Source organism: Neolamprologus brichardi, chromosome 7, assembly GCF_056152115.1.
Source record: "Neolamprologus brichardi isolate AB-2024 chromosome 7, ASM5615211v1, whole genome shotgun sequence".
Lineage (NCBI taxonomy): Eukaryota > Metazoa > Chordata > Actinopteri > Cichliformes > Cichlidae > Neolamprologus > Neolamprologus brichardi.
The window spans coordinates 44521202-44534847 of NC_142110.1; the positions used below are offsets into that span (position 1 = coordinate 44521202).

Genomic DNA, 13646 nt, shown 5'->3' on the forward strand with positions numbered 1-13646 from the left:
GCCAGATGCTTTCTGCATCAAAAGTTGAACCCACAATGATACACATAAAGGACTGTTTATTTCATCAGATCACGTGGATTACAAGTGCACCTGTTCATAACCAACACTTTCCCCCTCTTTCTGTTCCTAAAATAGTTTAACAATGGAGAGAGAAAAAAAAAGTTACCTGCAAAACAAAAATAAGATGTGAAAACTGGTTTTAAATACTGCAGGTGGCACAGAGGTGTCTTCAGTTATCAGATCATTCAAATGTTACACACACACACACACACACACACGTTAAACATTAGCAAGTATGACATACTGTTTAATTGGGTTATGATGAGAGTCAATTTGCACAGTCAACCCATGAAGAGTATCTCATCTTACACTGCCATTGTTAAAAACACAACAGCAGGAAAACACTTCACAACAGAATATAATTACACACACTTTTGATACACTGGGAGCATACGCGTATCCACACACAGGACCTCCCTCACACAAGTGGAAACCACCACATAGAATTAGCCGATTCACTCAAATGTACCATTTGAGTGAATCACATCTTGTAGCACAAGCTTGTGTTACAAGATGTGAGGGTTTTTTTTACAACAAATTATTTCACGATTCTTGTGCCAGTCTGTAAACAGTGTACTGTGTTAGGCGATGTTATATATTCTGTGGCATGTGCTGCTATTTGTACATTCATAGCACCCCCGGCACGCAAGGGTGACTTGGAAAGATGAATTCAAAGGAGTTTCAGTAGGACACACGAGAACAAAACGGTAGCATCAAAATTTAGGAGAAAGCCGTGAATCTCATTGCACCCATTGACAAAAAAATAAAAATAAAAATAAAAATAAAAATCCAGTCCTCCAGATGTGACTTTTTGAGTATACAAGATCTACAGCAACACAGAAATATCCAGACCTCCAGGAGTGCAAACTGTGTTGATGAACCCAACAGTAACAAAATATTGGACCACCTCTTAAAAAAAAAAACAAAAACAAAAAAACTATCAGATGAAATGCAAATGGCTTGGGATGTGGCACAAATACCTAAAACTTTACACCACTGTATCGGAGGATTTATATGGTTGTTATAAGACACTATGCCCCTAATGCTGAAGGACTGGTTTATCTTCAGAAGGCTGGGTGCTTTAAACACTCGCAGGAACACAGTGAGGCGGACCGTCTGATACCTCAACAGGGCGGATAGTAAACTAATGTCGATAGCAAACAAAAAGCTTTATTATTGTATTTTTAAATTCAGTAATTGTATCATTTTTCGGCCAAACTCATAATTTAACTTGTCATCTGTCATGCTTCAAACAAATCGAAAACCACTTGCTTTAAATTCCCAGCAGGGGGCCTCAGTTCTTCTCTTAACGCATAATTTGACTCAACTTCTTAGTAAAAATGTCCAAGCCGGGTGTAGTTGCAGTTCTATGTCATACTCAGTTCCGCCACAACTTGTTGAAATCACACTAAAGACGCTAATACAGTAGTGAGCAAGCTGGCGGTCTGAATAGAGTTTAAAGTCAAGCTTTGTCTAAAAACATAAGACAAGCCATTAAATATTAAAATGAGTAAAACTGTGTGTTTGGCAAAAACATGTCTACGGTTAGGAAATTTGGCTCAATTGTACAATTGCAGGAAAACATCAGGTGGCATTGACTGGCTGAAGAAGAAAAATGCCAAAACCAGCAGTCTGAACGACAACTTGCATTGCAATATTTTCTCCAGTGACAACAATGCCGTCACTAATGTAGTCCATCGTTCTTGTGACATCTCTTCTATAAACAGCATAAACATGTCTATGGATGGACACGTGCCGGTAACGTAGATCGCACCTTTCATTTTCAGTTCTTCTAATCTACCCCTAAGTTTGGGGTTGGAGGGTTATTTTTCCTGACTTGAGTGCAAGTGAAAACACACCAAGAAAACCTCTGCTCTCTATGAAATCTCCATCTCAAGCGTAGATCTGTCCAGAACCACCTGTATGGGCATTTTCTCCAGTGAGGCGCTCCTGGCTTGACGGCCTGTTTGTGTCACTGGATTTAATGACACTCGTGTAGTCTTGAATTCCCACTTCTAAGTTTTTGGCCCGCAGGGCAGCAGTGTGCAGTTTATCCAGAAATTCGGGCATTCCTAGACAGGTTTTAAGAGGGAGAACATTCTCAAAATCAGGCTGGAAAAGGCATAACATGATGGACCACTCTCTCTAAAAACTTAATATTACATTTTAGATCGCTACATTTCTGTCCAGCCTTCTACAAAATGTAGTATTATTCATATGTATTATTCAATTAAATATGAATATATGTGGTTAAATATGATGTAAAATACGGTCAGAATCTTGCCTTATGTCCGTTAGTTATGGTGTTGATTAACAACATCATGACAAATTGCACTGCCACAGTGTAGTCAACTTTTTCAATATTGTTTTAAACTGTGTTTGCCCCCAAACTTGTTAGAGCATCCCCCACCCCGTCAACTCTGCTCCTTCCACTGTGACTTTTAAAACTAGACTGAAAACTTATATTTATTCACTGGAATTTGAGTCCGTTTCCTTTATTCCATTCCTTTATCCTCTTTCTCTGTTTTGTACAGCTCTTTGATCAACATTAGTCATTTTTAAATTTATTTTTTGAATAAATTTCAGTTAATCCTTTTGTGATTAGCGTATGACTTTTTCAGTACTCACCACTCGACACCATCCAGCTCACACAATAGCGGGGGAAGACGGTCTGAGGGTCATCACTGTAGGTCAGCAGATAATCAAATCCATTCTGTGAGGAGATAAGCAAAACTATGCTGAGCAACTTCAAAAAAAAGGACACAGTTGTTTAAAATTAAATAATCTGTGCAGCATGACATTCATCACAAACCTCATCAAAGGACTTGTGCGGGCGAATGACCATCTTTGACTGGTATGAATGAACTCTCACATATTCCTGTGTCTCTGGTACTCTGGGATGCTGCACGGCTCTGCACAGCCAGATTATCAATGCACAAGATAAGATACAGCATTTAGTCTGATTATATAAACACACCCCAAAATAAACAAATTAACAAACATCTCTTTAAGTCTGACCTGGAGACTAAGATCATCAGGTTGTTTTTCAAATCAACATCATAGCGGCGCACATAAACATAGTCCCTCGAATACATGGGATACTGTGAAGGACATCAAACAAGATCAAATAACAACTGAGTGTATGAAATGCAACCTAACCTTACTTGGTTGGCAGTTGCTCTTGATCAAAAGGTAAATGAAGGTTATTCATACTTTGACTGATAACAAAAAAAATGTCACGGGTGAATGCAGGGTAGGCTGAACAAATAGCAATCTACAAACTCACAGGAAAGTGTGTAGCCCAATGCACAACTTCAGAGCCAGTATTGGCATGTCGGTCCACCACTTCAAGCTTGATAACGAGAGAATCCCACTTCTTCCTGTACTCTATGTCCAACTGGAGGGAAGGGAAAGGCAGAGTGTTATTCTTGTTAAAGCATTCCTGTGATGTGTAACGCGATTCCAAAAAATAAAAAATAAAAAAAAATAAAAAATCCCATAACCCTAAAAACCCACTCCAATTAATATTAATCTATAACCCAACTTGATGTGTCGATTTTAAAAGGTTGTCTGAGTAAACAGTGGTTCAGAAGGTCAAACTTCAAGAGTAAAGAGATTGCTGCACACCTAAATCCCCAATAATGGATTAGGAGTGTAGCCTAATCGTATATCCTAATCATTTCCTCATGTATGTCAGCACTGGAATAGAATAGGTGATCAACTTCACGCAGTTTCCTCAACAACTTAAACTTTTGAGGTAGTCAAAATTTCACATAATTAGACTGAACTTAAATATACCTGTACATTGAAGAATTGTCTTGGTGTGACATCGTCATAAGAGCCCAATACTGCAAGTAAAAGATAACAAATCAGACCAGCTCAAAGTACCTTCAATTACCTGCTTAAAATGCAAGAAAAATCTGCAGAATCATTTAGAGCTACAAATATTTCTCCCTCTATGACAAAACTGGACAAATATGAGAGACCCTGTTAAACATGTGTGTGACTAGCTGACCTCGATATTCATAGAGGTGACTGTTGGGAATAGGTCGCTTCCACACTCTGAAGTCCTTCTTTTCCACCACAATTTCCCAGCCAGGTTCCTGTTGCCCAGTTGCAGTCCCCGAAGACACACTTAGTCGTTTTGCTGCCTCCAGCGCCTGCAGCTCCAGTCCACACCTTCACAAAGATGCAAATATCAAGCTTAGATTACTTACAGGTTATATTCAGATCATAATGAAATGCTGAACTGTGCATACAAATGTAAGAATAAATTTAACTGCACTGTTTACTCAAATTTTGAATCAAGACAGGAATGTCAATGCTGCTTTGTTGAGAATGCCAACAGAGTAAGAGGCATTTTTACATCTATTCCTTTTTTTTTTTTGCAAAAATATGCGCCTTTATAAAATGTTGTCCCACCTCTGAATTTCCTCATCTTGGATTTTATCATTCTCCCACATGAAGACACCAGCCAGGGCAGCCACAAATTTCCCAGTAGGGGCGTGCTTGCTCTGTAATCTGCGCCATATGTTGCCAACCAGGGTCCACTTGGTGCGCTCCGAGTACAGGTTGGAGTAAAGCTCTCCAATCTGGCATGCACGCCGGAGTCTCTGGCCGGTCACAAAGCCGCAATGGTCTGCAAATATGGACAGCAAACCCTTCCTCTTGGGACCAGAGGCCGCGGACTCGCTAGCACCCACACCTGCCCTCTGCAGCCAGGACAGCAGCAGGCCCACGTTCCTGCCTAGCAACGGGAGCCTCTCAAGCTTTCCCCTTCCCTCCTCGACAGTGCGTCGAAATGACCAGCTGCTCTGAAGCCTCACTGTATTTACACCGATCTCACAGATCGGACGGCGGGGCACCGAGTGAAACATGACAGCTGTGTCCGTGACACAAGTACACAAAGACAACGTGAATTCCAGAAGTAGCAAAGTGCAGCAGCAAGGTTAGCTAACAAACTTTGTTTCCAAAGCTAATGCGCTGCGAGCTACCACCGCGCATTCCCTCTCTACCTACGCAGATAATGATGCACAACTATAGAAAGCAAAATTCATAACTTACTCTAGTAGTGCCACTAGCTGCGGAGTTGTCTGCAAACACGCGACACGTAACGTTAGCATTAGCTAACCTTATGTCTCTTCACTAGCTTCTAAATTAGCGGAAGTTACCAGCACAAACTAAAATACACCGAAACCCCCCCCGCTCCTGCCTCTGAATATAATATCTAATAACTTCACTGTAAACTGAACTGTTATATTGTAGCTTTCCACCTGTGTATCTGTCCTGAAACAGCCTCACGTTTTCACTCAATACATTTGACCTCCTCTTCCTACTCTCTACCTTATGCACGCGCTTTTTAAGCCCGCCCACAATTCGCTATACGCCCTGTGATTGGATGTTTCTTGCTTCATGTCACTTCTTATTGGACAGGGCCACACTCCGTTTGATTTTGAGTCGTTTAATCACCAGCATGTCTGGTTGTCCAGCTAAGTGTGTCTACTAAAGCCCATCCTCCTCAGTTGCAGCGCTTAGGCGATGATCTGGGTTAAAGGTGAAGAGAAGGTAAACTGCAGCTGTAGTCCAGGATAAGTGTTTACGGAAAGTAAAAATCATGCATAATAGAAAGGGGAATGCTGGTACTTCGTGCCATGGAGCATCTGAGGAAGAGGAAGTCAAGTCGCCCTCCAGCGGCGCAAAAGTCGTAGTAAGAGTGGTGACTCTAACCATGACCATAAATTACGCGCAAAATGTGACTCAATAGAGCGGTGATACTTGATTGCTAAAGTATAGTGATGTGTGATACCACTGATTTCCTTTCCGATCCGGTACCAAGTAAAATTCAGGGTGGTATCGACGATACTGATCCGATACCGATACTTTGTACAAAAACTTATTTTATTTACTGTATCTTTTATTGAATCTCAAATTATAGCTTCATAATGATCACAGGACATCAGATTACTTGTTCTTATCACTTAATAATGCAGAATTATCATATAGAAATAAAAAAACTGAAGTTGTGCTATTTGAACACGTTGCCTGCCTGCAGCACTAAAGGACTCCCTCCTCCTCTTCAGTTCGCCTCAACATACGCTCGTCATATTCTGTGATATGATTTACTCTCAGGTGTTTGATAAGGTTAGTGGTGTTGCCACAACACCTCACTTTCTTGCCACATGTATCGCAAACTACTACTTGTTTGTGGAGGTGAAATACGTCCACACATGACTCCGTTCACGCTCAGCCATTGTTGTGAGTGCGCACGCCAGGGGCTGCCACACAGTTATAAGTGTTTCACACATGACTATGAAAGACGTAAGAGGAAGTAGTTACTTCCAATGTAGACAATCCGAATGATAGTTTCTTTCCACTGTGTTCCTGTTAATGATAAACTACAAATTTACTCTAAATTACTAAAATATCGATATTTTAATGTGAGAATCGATTCTAGAACATAAATGACTGGTATCGGAGGAATCGATATTTCAGGATCGATCCGCACACCACTACTAAAGTATGGTCCGTGGCCACATGGAGGTCCTGGGGATGCTTCAAGTGAGGAGTAAAGTCATTTTAACTTCAAACAGGGGAGTCAGATAAATCGAGGAACGTACACAAAAGTGGAGGGGGAGTAGCTGTGTCTATCTAAAGGAGCTGCTGGATACAATTACTTCAGAAATGTGCAAAATTAAAAAATGGTTTAACAGGAACAAACTATCCCTAAATCTAAGTAAAACTAAATTAATCTTATTTGGGAATTCCCTTTGAAATGCGCAAGTGCAGATTCATATAGATGGTGTGGAAATTGAAAAAGTAGCTGGAGGAGGACTATCCTCCGCCTGTGAGCGCTTTGGCACGAGCGAGGTGCCCACGGCAGCACCCGCTGCTTGTTGAGAGTAAGAGCAACAAGCGCTTTCACGTCAAAAGTCGTCATAAAAAAGCCTCCAATAACACCAGAAAAAGTCGCCAGATTTGTCGCTGGTCGCTTTTTAGAAAAAAAAACGACGTTAAGGGGGTTTGAAAATTCTCTAAATATAGCGACAAAATCGCTAAGTTGTCAACACTGTTTGGACTGTTTTCAGGGTATTTAAAAAAAATTCAAAACAAAACAAAAGTCAAAGGAGCTTGCAAAGAAAAGCGTCTGGACTTCTTTAAGTTACTTGAAGACGCTTCACCTCTCATCCGAGAGGCTTCTTCAGTTCTAAGGTCAAATGGTGGAGAGTCCCAGATATAACCCTAGTGGGAGTGTCCCCCCACAGAGGGACAAAAGGACCCCCTGATGATCCTCTAATCGCCTGAGCCAAGGTGTGGAACTGGGTGTGGGTCTCAATCAGCCAGAGTTTCGGGTGAGTTCATTGTGAAACCTGGCCCCACCTTATCATGCGAATTCCTGAGGTCAGATGGCCCAGGGTGTGAGTGGGCGTTAAGGCGTCTGGGAAGGGATCTCAAAACTGGATTATAGATGGCAGAGAGTTGGTGTCGTAAACCACCGCCTCTGTTCAAAGATGGTCGCTCACAGTGGACATAGATGGCTTCTTTCACTCCTCTTTCAAACCATCTGTCCTCTCTGTCCAAAATGTGAACATTGGCATCCTCGAAAGAGTGTCCTTTATCCTTAAGATGCAGATGGACAGCTGAATCTTGTCCTGTGGAGGTGGCTCTTCTGTGTTGTGCCATGCGCTTGTGAAGTGGCTGTTTGGTCTCTCCAATGTAGAGGTCTGGGCATTCCTCGCTGCACTGTACGGCATACACCACATTGTTAAGTCTGTGTTTTGGCGTTTTGTCTTTCGGGTGAACCAGTTTTTGTCTGAGTGTGTTGCTGGGTCTGAAGTACACCGGGATGTCATGCTTGGAGAAAACCCTCCTGAGTTTCTCTGATACACCGGCTACATAGGGGATGACAATGTTGTTGCGCCTGTCCTTCTTATCCTCCCTCGCTGGTGTCTGATCTTCTTTTCTGTGCCTCTTTGCTGACTTTAAAAACGCCCATTTAGGATAACCGCACGTTTTAAGTGCTTCCTTTACATGTGTGTGTTCCTTCTTTTTCCCTTCAGGCTTAGAGGGAACATGTTCTGCCCGGTGGTGTAGGGTCCTAATTACTCCAAGTTTGTGTTCCAGAGGGTGATGGGAGTCAAACAGGAGGTACTGGTCCGTGTGTGTGGGCTTCCGGTAAACTTCGATGTTGAGGTTGCCGTTCTCTTCAATGTGCACAGCGCAGTCCAGGAAAGGCAAACAGTCATCCTTCGTGTCTTCCCTGGTGAACTTGATGTTTTTATCCACAGCGTTGATGTGCGCAGTGAAGGATTCCACTTCTTGTGTCTTGATTTTGACCCAGGTGTCGTCTACATATCTGTACCAGTGGCTGGGTACTCTTCCTTTGAAAGAGCCAAGAGCCTTCCTTTCCACTTCCTCCATGTAAAGGTTGGCTACAATAGGTGACACGGGGGAGCCCATGGCACAGCCATGTTTTTGTCTGTAATAGCCTTCGTTGTATTTGAAATATGTGGTGGTGAGGCAGAGGTCTAACAGTGTGCAAATCTGATCGGGTGTGAAATTGGTCCTGTCCTCCAAAGAGCTGTCTTCTTGTAGTCGTTTTCTGACAGTCTCCACTGCCTCCGTGGTGGGTATGCAAGTGAAGAGAGAGACTACATCAAAGGACACTATTGTTTCATCTGGATCCAGGGTAAGTTTCTGGACCTTGTCAGTGAAGTCGGTGGAGTTCTTGATGTGGTGTGGGGTGTTCCCCACGAGAGGAGCAAGGATGGTAGCAAGGTGTTTTGCAATGTTATAAGTGGCTGAGTTTATGCTACTCACTATGGGTCTGAGTGGGACAGCTTCCTTGTGGATTTTTGGAAGTCCGTAAATGCAGGGTATGGCATCCCCTGGGTAAAGGCGGTGATAAGTAAGGCGGTCAATGATTTTGTCCTTTTCCAAGTCTTGAAGGCAAGCTATAACTTTCTTTTTGTAGCTGCTTGTGGGGTCTCGCTTTAAGGCTTCGTAGGTATTGTTGTCACTGAGGAGAGTAGTGATCTTTGTATGGTAGTCTGTAGTGTTTAGGACCACGGTGCATCTTCCCTTATCCGCTGGTAAAACAGTGATGTTGTGGTCTTTGCTCAGGGAAGCGACGGCCTTCTTTTCCTGTATTGTGAGGTTGGACGGAGGGACTTTGGCACTGGAGAGGGTGGCTGAGACTTTCATCCTGATTTGCTCTGCTTCTGTCTGTGATAATTTATTAATCCGAATGGCAGATTCTGTGGCTGTGATGAGGTCCACTATGGGCAACTGTTGTGGAGAAATGGCAAAATTGAGACCTTTGGCTAATACTCTCTTTTCAGGTTCAGTGAGATTCCTGTCTGAAAAGTTCTTAACCCATTTCTCCTGACTGTCTTCAGGTGTGTTTTCTTCTATGGGTTGTGTAGGTTCAGATTCAGAATGAGGAGTGTGTGTTTTTGAAAGCAAGGTGTGAAATTTCCTGCGTTGTCTTTCTTTTCCTTTCGAGTGTTGGGCCCGCTGAGCCTTGTCCACAACCTTTACATGGAGGAAGTGGAAAGGAAGGCTCTTGGCTCTTTCAAAGGAAGAGTACCCAGCCACTGGTACAGATATGTAGACGACACCTGGGTCAAAATCAAGACACAAGAAGTGGAATCCTTCACTGCGCACATCAACGCTGTGGATAAAAACATCAAGTTCACCAGGGAAGACACGAAGGATGACTGTTTGCCTTTCCTGGACTGCGCTGTGCACATTGAAGAGAACGGCAACCTCAACATCGAAGTTTACCGGAAGCCCACACACACGGACCAGTACCTCCTGTTTGACTCCCATCACCCTCTGGAACACAAACTTGGAGTAATTAGGACCCTACACCACCGGGCAGAACATGTTCCCTCTAAGCCTGAAGGGAAAAAGAAGGAACACACACATGTAAAGGAAGCACTCAAAACGTGCGGCTATCCTGAATGGGCGTTTTTAAAGTCAGCAAAGAGGCACAGAAAAGAAGATCAGACACCAGCGAGGGAGGATAAGAAGGACAGGCGCAACAACATTGTCATCCCCTATGTAGCCGGTGTATCAGAGAAACTCAGGAGGGTTTTCTCCAAGCATGACATCCCGGTGTACTTCAGACCCAGCAACACACTCAGACAAAAACTGGTTCACCCGAAAGACAAAACGCCAAAACACAGACTTAACAATGTGGTGTATGCCGTACAGTGCAGCGAGGAATGCCCAGACCTCTACATTGGAGAGACCAAACAGCCACTTCACAAGCGCATGGCACAACACAGAAGAGCCACCTCCACAGGACAAGATTCAGCTGTCCATCTGCATCTTAAGGATAAAGGACACTCTTTCGAGGATGCCAATGTTCACATTTTGGACAGAGAGGACAGATGGTTTGAAAGAGGAGTGAAAGAAGCCATCTATGTCCACTGTGAGCGACCATCTTTGAACAGAGGCGGTGGTTTACGACACCAACTCTCTGCCATCTATAATCCAGTTTTGAGATCCCTTCCCAGACGCCTTAACGCCCACTCACACCCTGGGCCATCTGACCTCAGGAATTCGCATGATAAGGTGGGGCCAGGTTTCACAATGAACTCACCCGAAACTCTGGCTGATTGAGACCCACACCCAGTTCCACACCTTGGCTCAGGCGATTAGAGGATCATCAGGGGGTCCTTTTGTCCCTCTGTGGGGGGATACTCCCACTAGGGTTATATCTGGGACTCTCCACCATTTGACCTTAGAACTGAAGAAGCCTCTCGGATGAGAGGTGAAACGTCTTCAAGTAACTTAAAGAAGTCCAGACGCTTTTCTTTGCAAGCTCCTTTGACTACGATGACCTGGATGACTGAGAACCTTCACAGACAAACAAAACAAAACCGTGCATCTCAATGGGTATATTCTGAGCATGCGCAGAATTACGCACAGCTGTCCTGTGATCCTGTGATCGAACAAAGGATCAAAGGCTCAAAGAGCGCTGACGTCAAATTCGCGGCCACAAAAGTCCTTAAATACCCCCTCTTCACCTTCGCAAACACAGTTTTACTTGGAACATTTTCAGAAACAGCGAGTTGTGTTTTGCAAACCAGAAACCTTTCAGAAAGGGACTATTTTTAAACTTAAACAATTAAGCAAACATTTTTTCTTGTCGACACTTTGCATTAAACGTTTAAAGAAATGTCACACGAAACATTTAATAATTCACAGTCTGACAAAGAGATTCGAGAGGAATCACAAAGACTGTATGGGATGATGGAGAGAGAAATATCGGAGCCTAGGGAGCTTCAAATGAAAATACAAGAACTCCAGTTGGAGTTAAGCACCCTAAAGCGCAAAAAGAATTATTACAAAAAAAATTACTATCGCTTTAAAAATGAGCGTGAACAGAATAGTACAGATGCGCATGAAAGGAATTTCCATTTTAGGGAAAGCATGGTTGAGCTTGAAAAAGTGACTCAACAGTCAGATGACATCGAAGCTCTAATTGTTGCAGAGAATAAAAATTTGCAAGCAGAGCTTAGAACCTTTCGGATGATGCGCCATGAATTTCAGGAAAAGGAAGCATCTCTGCTTGAGCAGAACAGCAGCATTGCTGCTGAGTTGTCTCAAATTGAAAGTGAGCGAAATGAACAAAAGAAAGAGAACGCAGATCTCAAGGAAGAGAGAGAGAGACTTGAGCACCAAGTGGGAGAGGCTCACCATAAAATAACAAAAAAAGAAGAGATAATAGAAAAACAGAACAGAGAAATAGATCACAAGACAGAACAGATAGTTGAGCTGAAAAAAGAAATATGTATTCTTCAGTGTAGGGTGAGACAGGCACTGGATGAAAAACAGTCACAGGTGGAATCTCTGGAGGCTAAAATGCAGGAACAGGTTAACACCGTTCAGACGATGCACCATGACTTTCTGGAAAAAGAAGAATATCTCCTCAAGCAGAACAGCAGCATTGCTGCTCAGCTGTCACTGATTGAAAGTGAGAGAAATGAACAAAAGAAAGAGAATGCAAAATTCGAGAAAACTTTAGAGACTCTTGAGTGCCAAGGGGAAAATGCTCATATTGAAACAACAACAAAAAATGAGATAATAGAAAAACAGAATAGGGAAATAGTGCAAAACCAGAAACTGATAGCTGAGCAGGTGCAAGAAATATGCAATCTCCAATGTCAGGTGAGACAGGCTCAGGTCGAAAAACAGTCACAGGTGGAATCTCTGGAGGCTAAAATGCAAGAACAGGTTAACACCGTTCAGACGATGCACCGTGACTTTCTGGAAAAAGAAGAATATCTCCTCAAGCAGAACAGCAGCATTGTTGCTCAGCTGTCACTGATTGAAAGTGAGAGAAATGAACAAAAGAAAGAGAACGCAGATCTCAAGGAAGCGTTAGAGAGACTTGAGCACCAAGTGGGAGAGGCTCACCATAAAATAACAAAAAAAGAAGAGATAATAGAAAAACAGAACAGAGAAATAGATCACAAGACAGAACAGATAGTTGAGCTGAAAAAAGAAATATGTATTCTTCAGTGTAGGGTGAGCCAGGCTCAGGACGAAAAACAGTCACAGGTGGAATCTCTGGAGGCTCTGCAGCTGGAGAATTTTGCTCCTGAACCTGAGGAGCTTTTTTTTCTTGCCTTGGAACCACCTCCTGATGTGGTCCCGACACAGGAGAATCTTGGTCTTCAACCTGAAGAGCTTGATTCTCCTGTCTCAGAACCATCTCCTGACGTGGTTCCGACTAGTGGTTCATGGCGTCATGGTGCCAAACGCCTACTTAAAATAGGTTTAGGTGTTGCCGCAGTAGGCCTTATTATACCTGCAGCTTACTGGGGCTTTTCAATGCTTAGCAGTGATTGCCTATTTAACTCTGTCATATTGCCATATTGCTACCTTGCTGATGGATTACCTCCCTTTTAAAGACTAGTAATGATGGACTGCTTTTCATCCACAGTCCAGTAAACCATACGTTGTTCATGTTAGACAACATGAGCAACATTTAGCTAACTTGTGCTCTCATTTTTCTTTTCTTTTGCCTCTCACCCCCAACCAGTCGTGGCAGATGGCTGCCCCTTCCTGAGCCTGGTTCTGTCAAAGGTTTCTTCCTGTTAAAAGGGAGTTTTTCCTTTCCACTGTGCCTAGTGCTTGCTCACAGGGGATCATTTGATTGTTGGGGTTTAATTTGTTAAAAAACATAACAAATTAGGTGAGGGGTTCACATAATAGAGAGCACAACAAAAACTACAAATTTTTTAAAAATTTGTTAGTTGCAAATAAAAATAAGAAAACAATTTCTGAAAAACATCTCTTACGGCTCTGTTTATTTGCTTAAATGAACACTTGTATTTTTTGTCATTGAAGAATATACATTGTCTAAAGTATTTGATCATTTTAAAATTAACACTGCGCTGCATGAGATAAACTGTGGCACTGACGGCTGTCGGCCTGGTGAGGGAAAGTTCCTCTTCAACCTCCAAACAGAACCCAGTTTGTTAATCGCAGCATCGCAAAATTAGACACAGCAATTCCTTAGAGTCTGGTTTAAGTCCTAAAATGTAATCTCCTTACCAGCATAGGAGCATCCC

At 42.7% G+C, this 13646-nt stretch overlaps 2 protein-coding genes across 2 annotated transcripts; one reads left to right on the forward strand and one right to left on the reverse strand.

The window, feature by feature from the left end:
- Positions 1–36: 36 nt before the first annotated feature.
- Positions 37–5404, reverse strand: stard7 (StAR related lipid transfer domain containing 7). The gene is made up of 8 exons (XM_006788799.3): positions 4483–5404; positions 4076–4239; positions 3859–3908; positions 3347–3457; positions 3079–3161; positions 2873–2972; positions 2689–2773; positions 37–2132 (listed from the first exon to the last, which is right to left on the reverse strand). The coding sequence occupies exons 1-8, from the start codon at positions 4935–4937 to the stop codon at positions 1954–1956; spliced, it is 1227 nt and encodes a 408-aa protein (XP_006788862.1). The 5' UTR covers positions 4938–5404; the 3' UTR covers positions 37–1953.
- A 5622-nt stretch (positions 5405–11026) lies between these two features.
- Positions 11027–13358, forward strand: LOC148102172 (uncharacterized). The gene has a single exon (XM_087843648.1). The coding sequence runs from the start codon at positions 11245–11247 to the stop codon at positions 12979–12981; it is 1737 nt and encodes a 578-aa protein (XP_087699774.1). The 5' UTR covers positions 11027–11244; the 3' UTR covers positions 12982–13358.
- Positions 13359–13646: the final 288 nt, after the last annotated feature.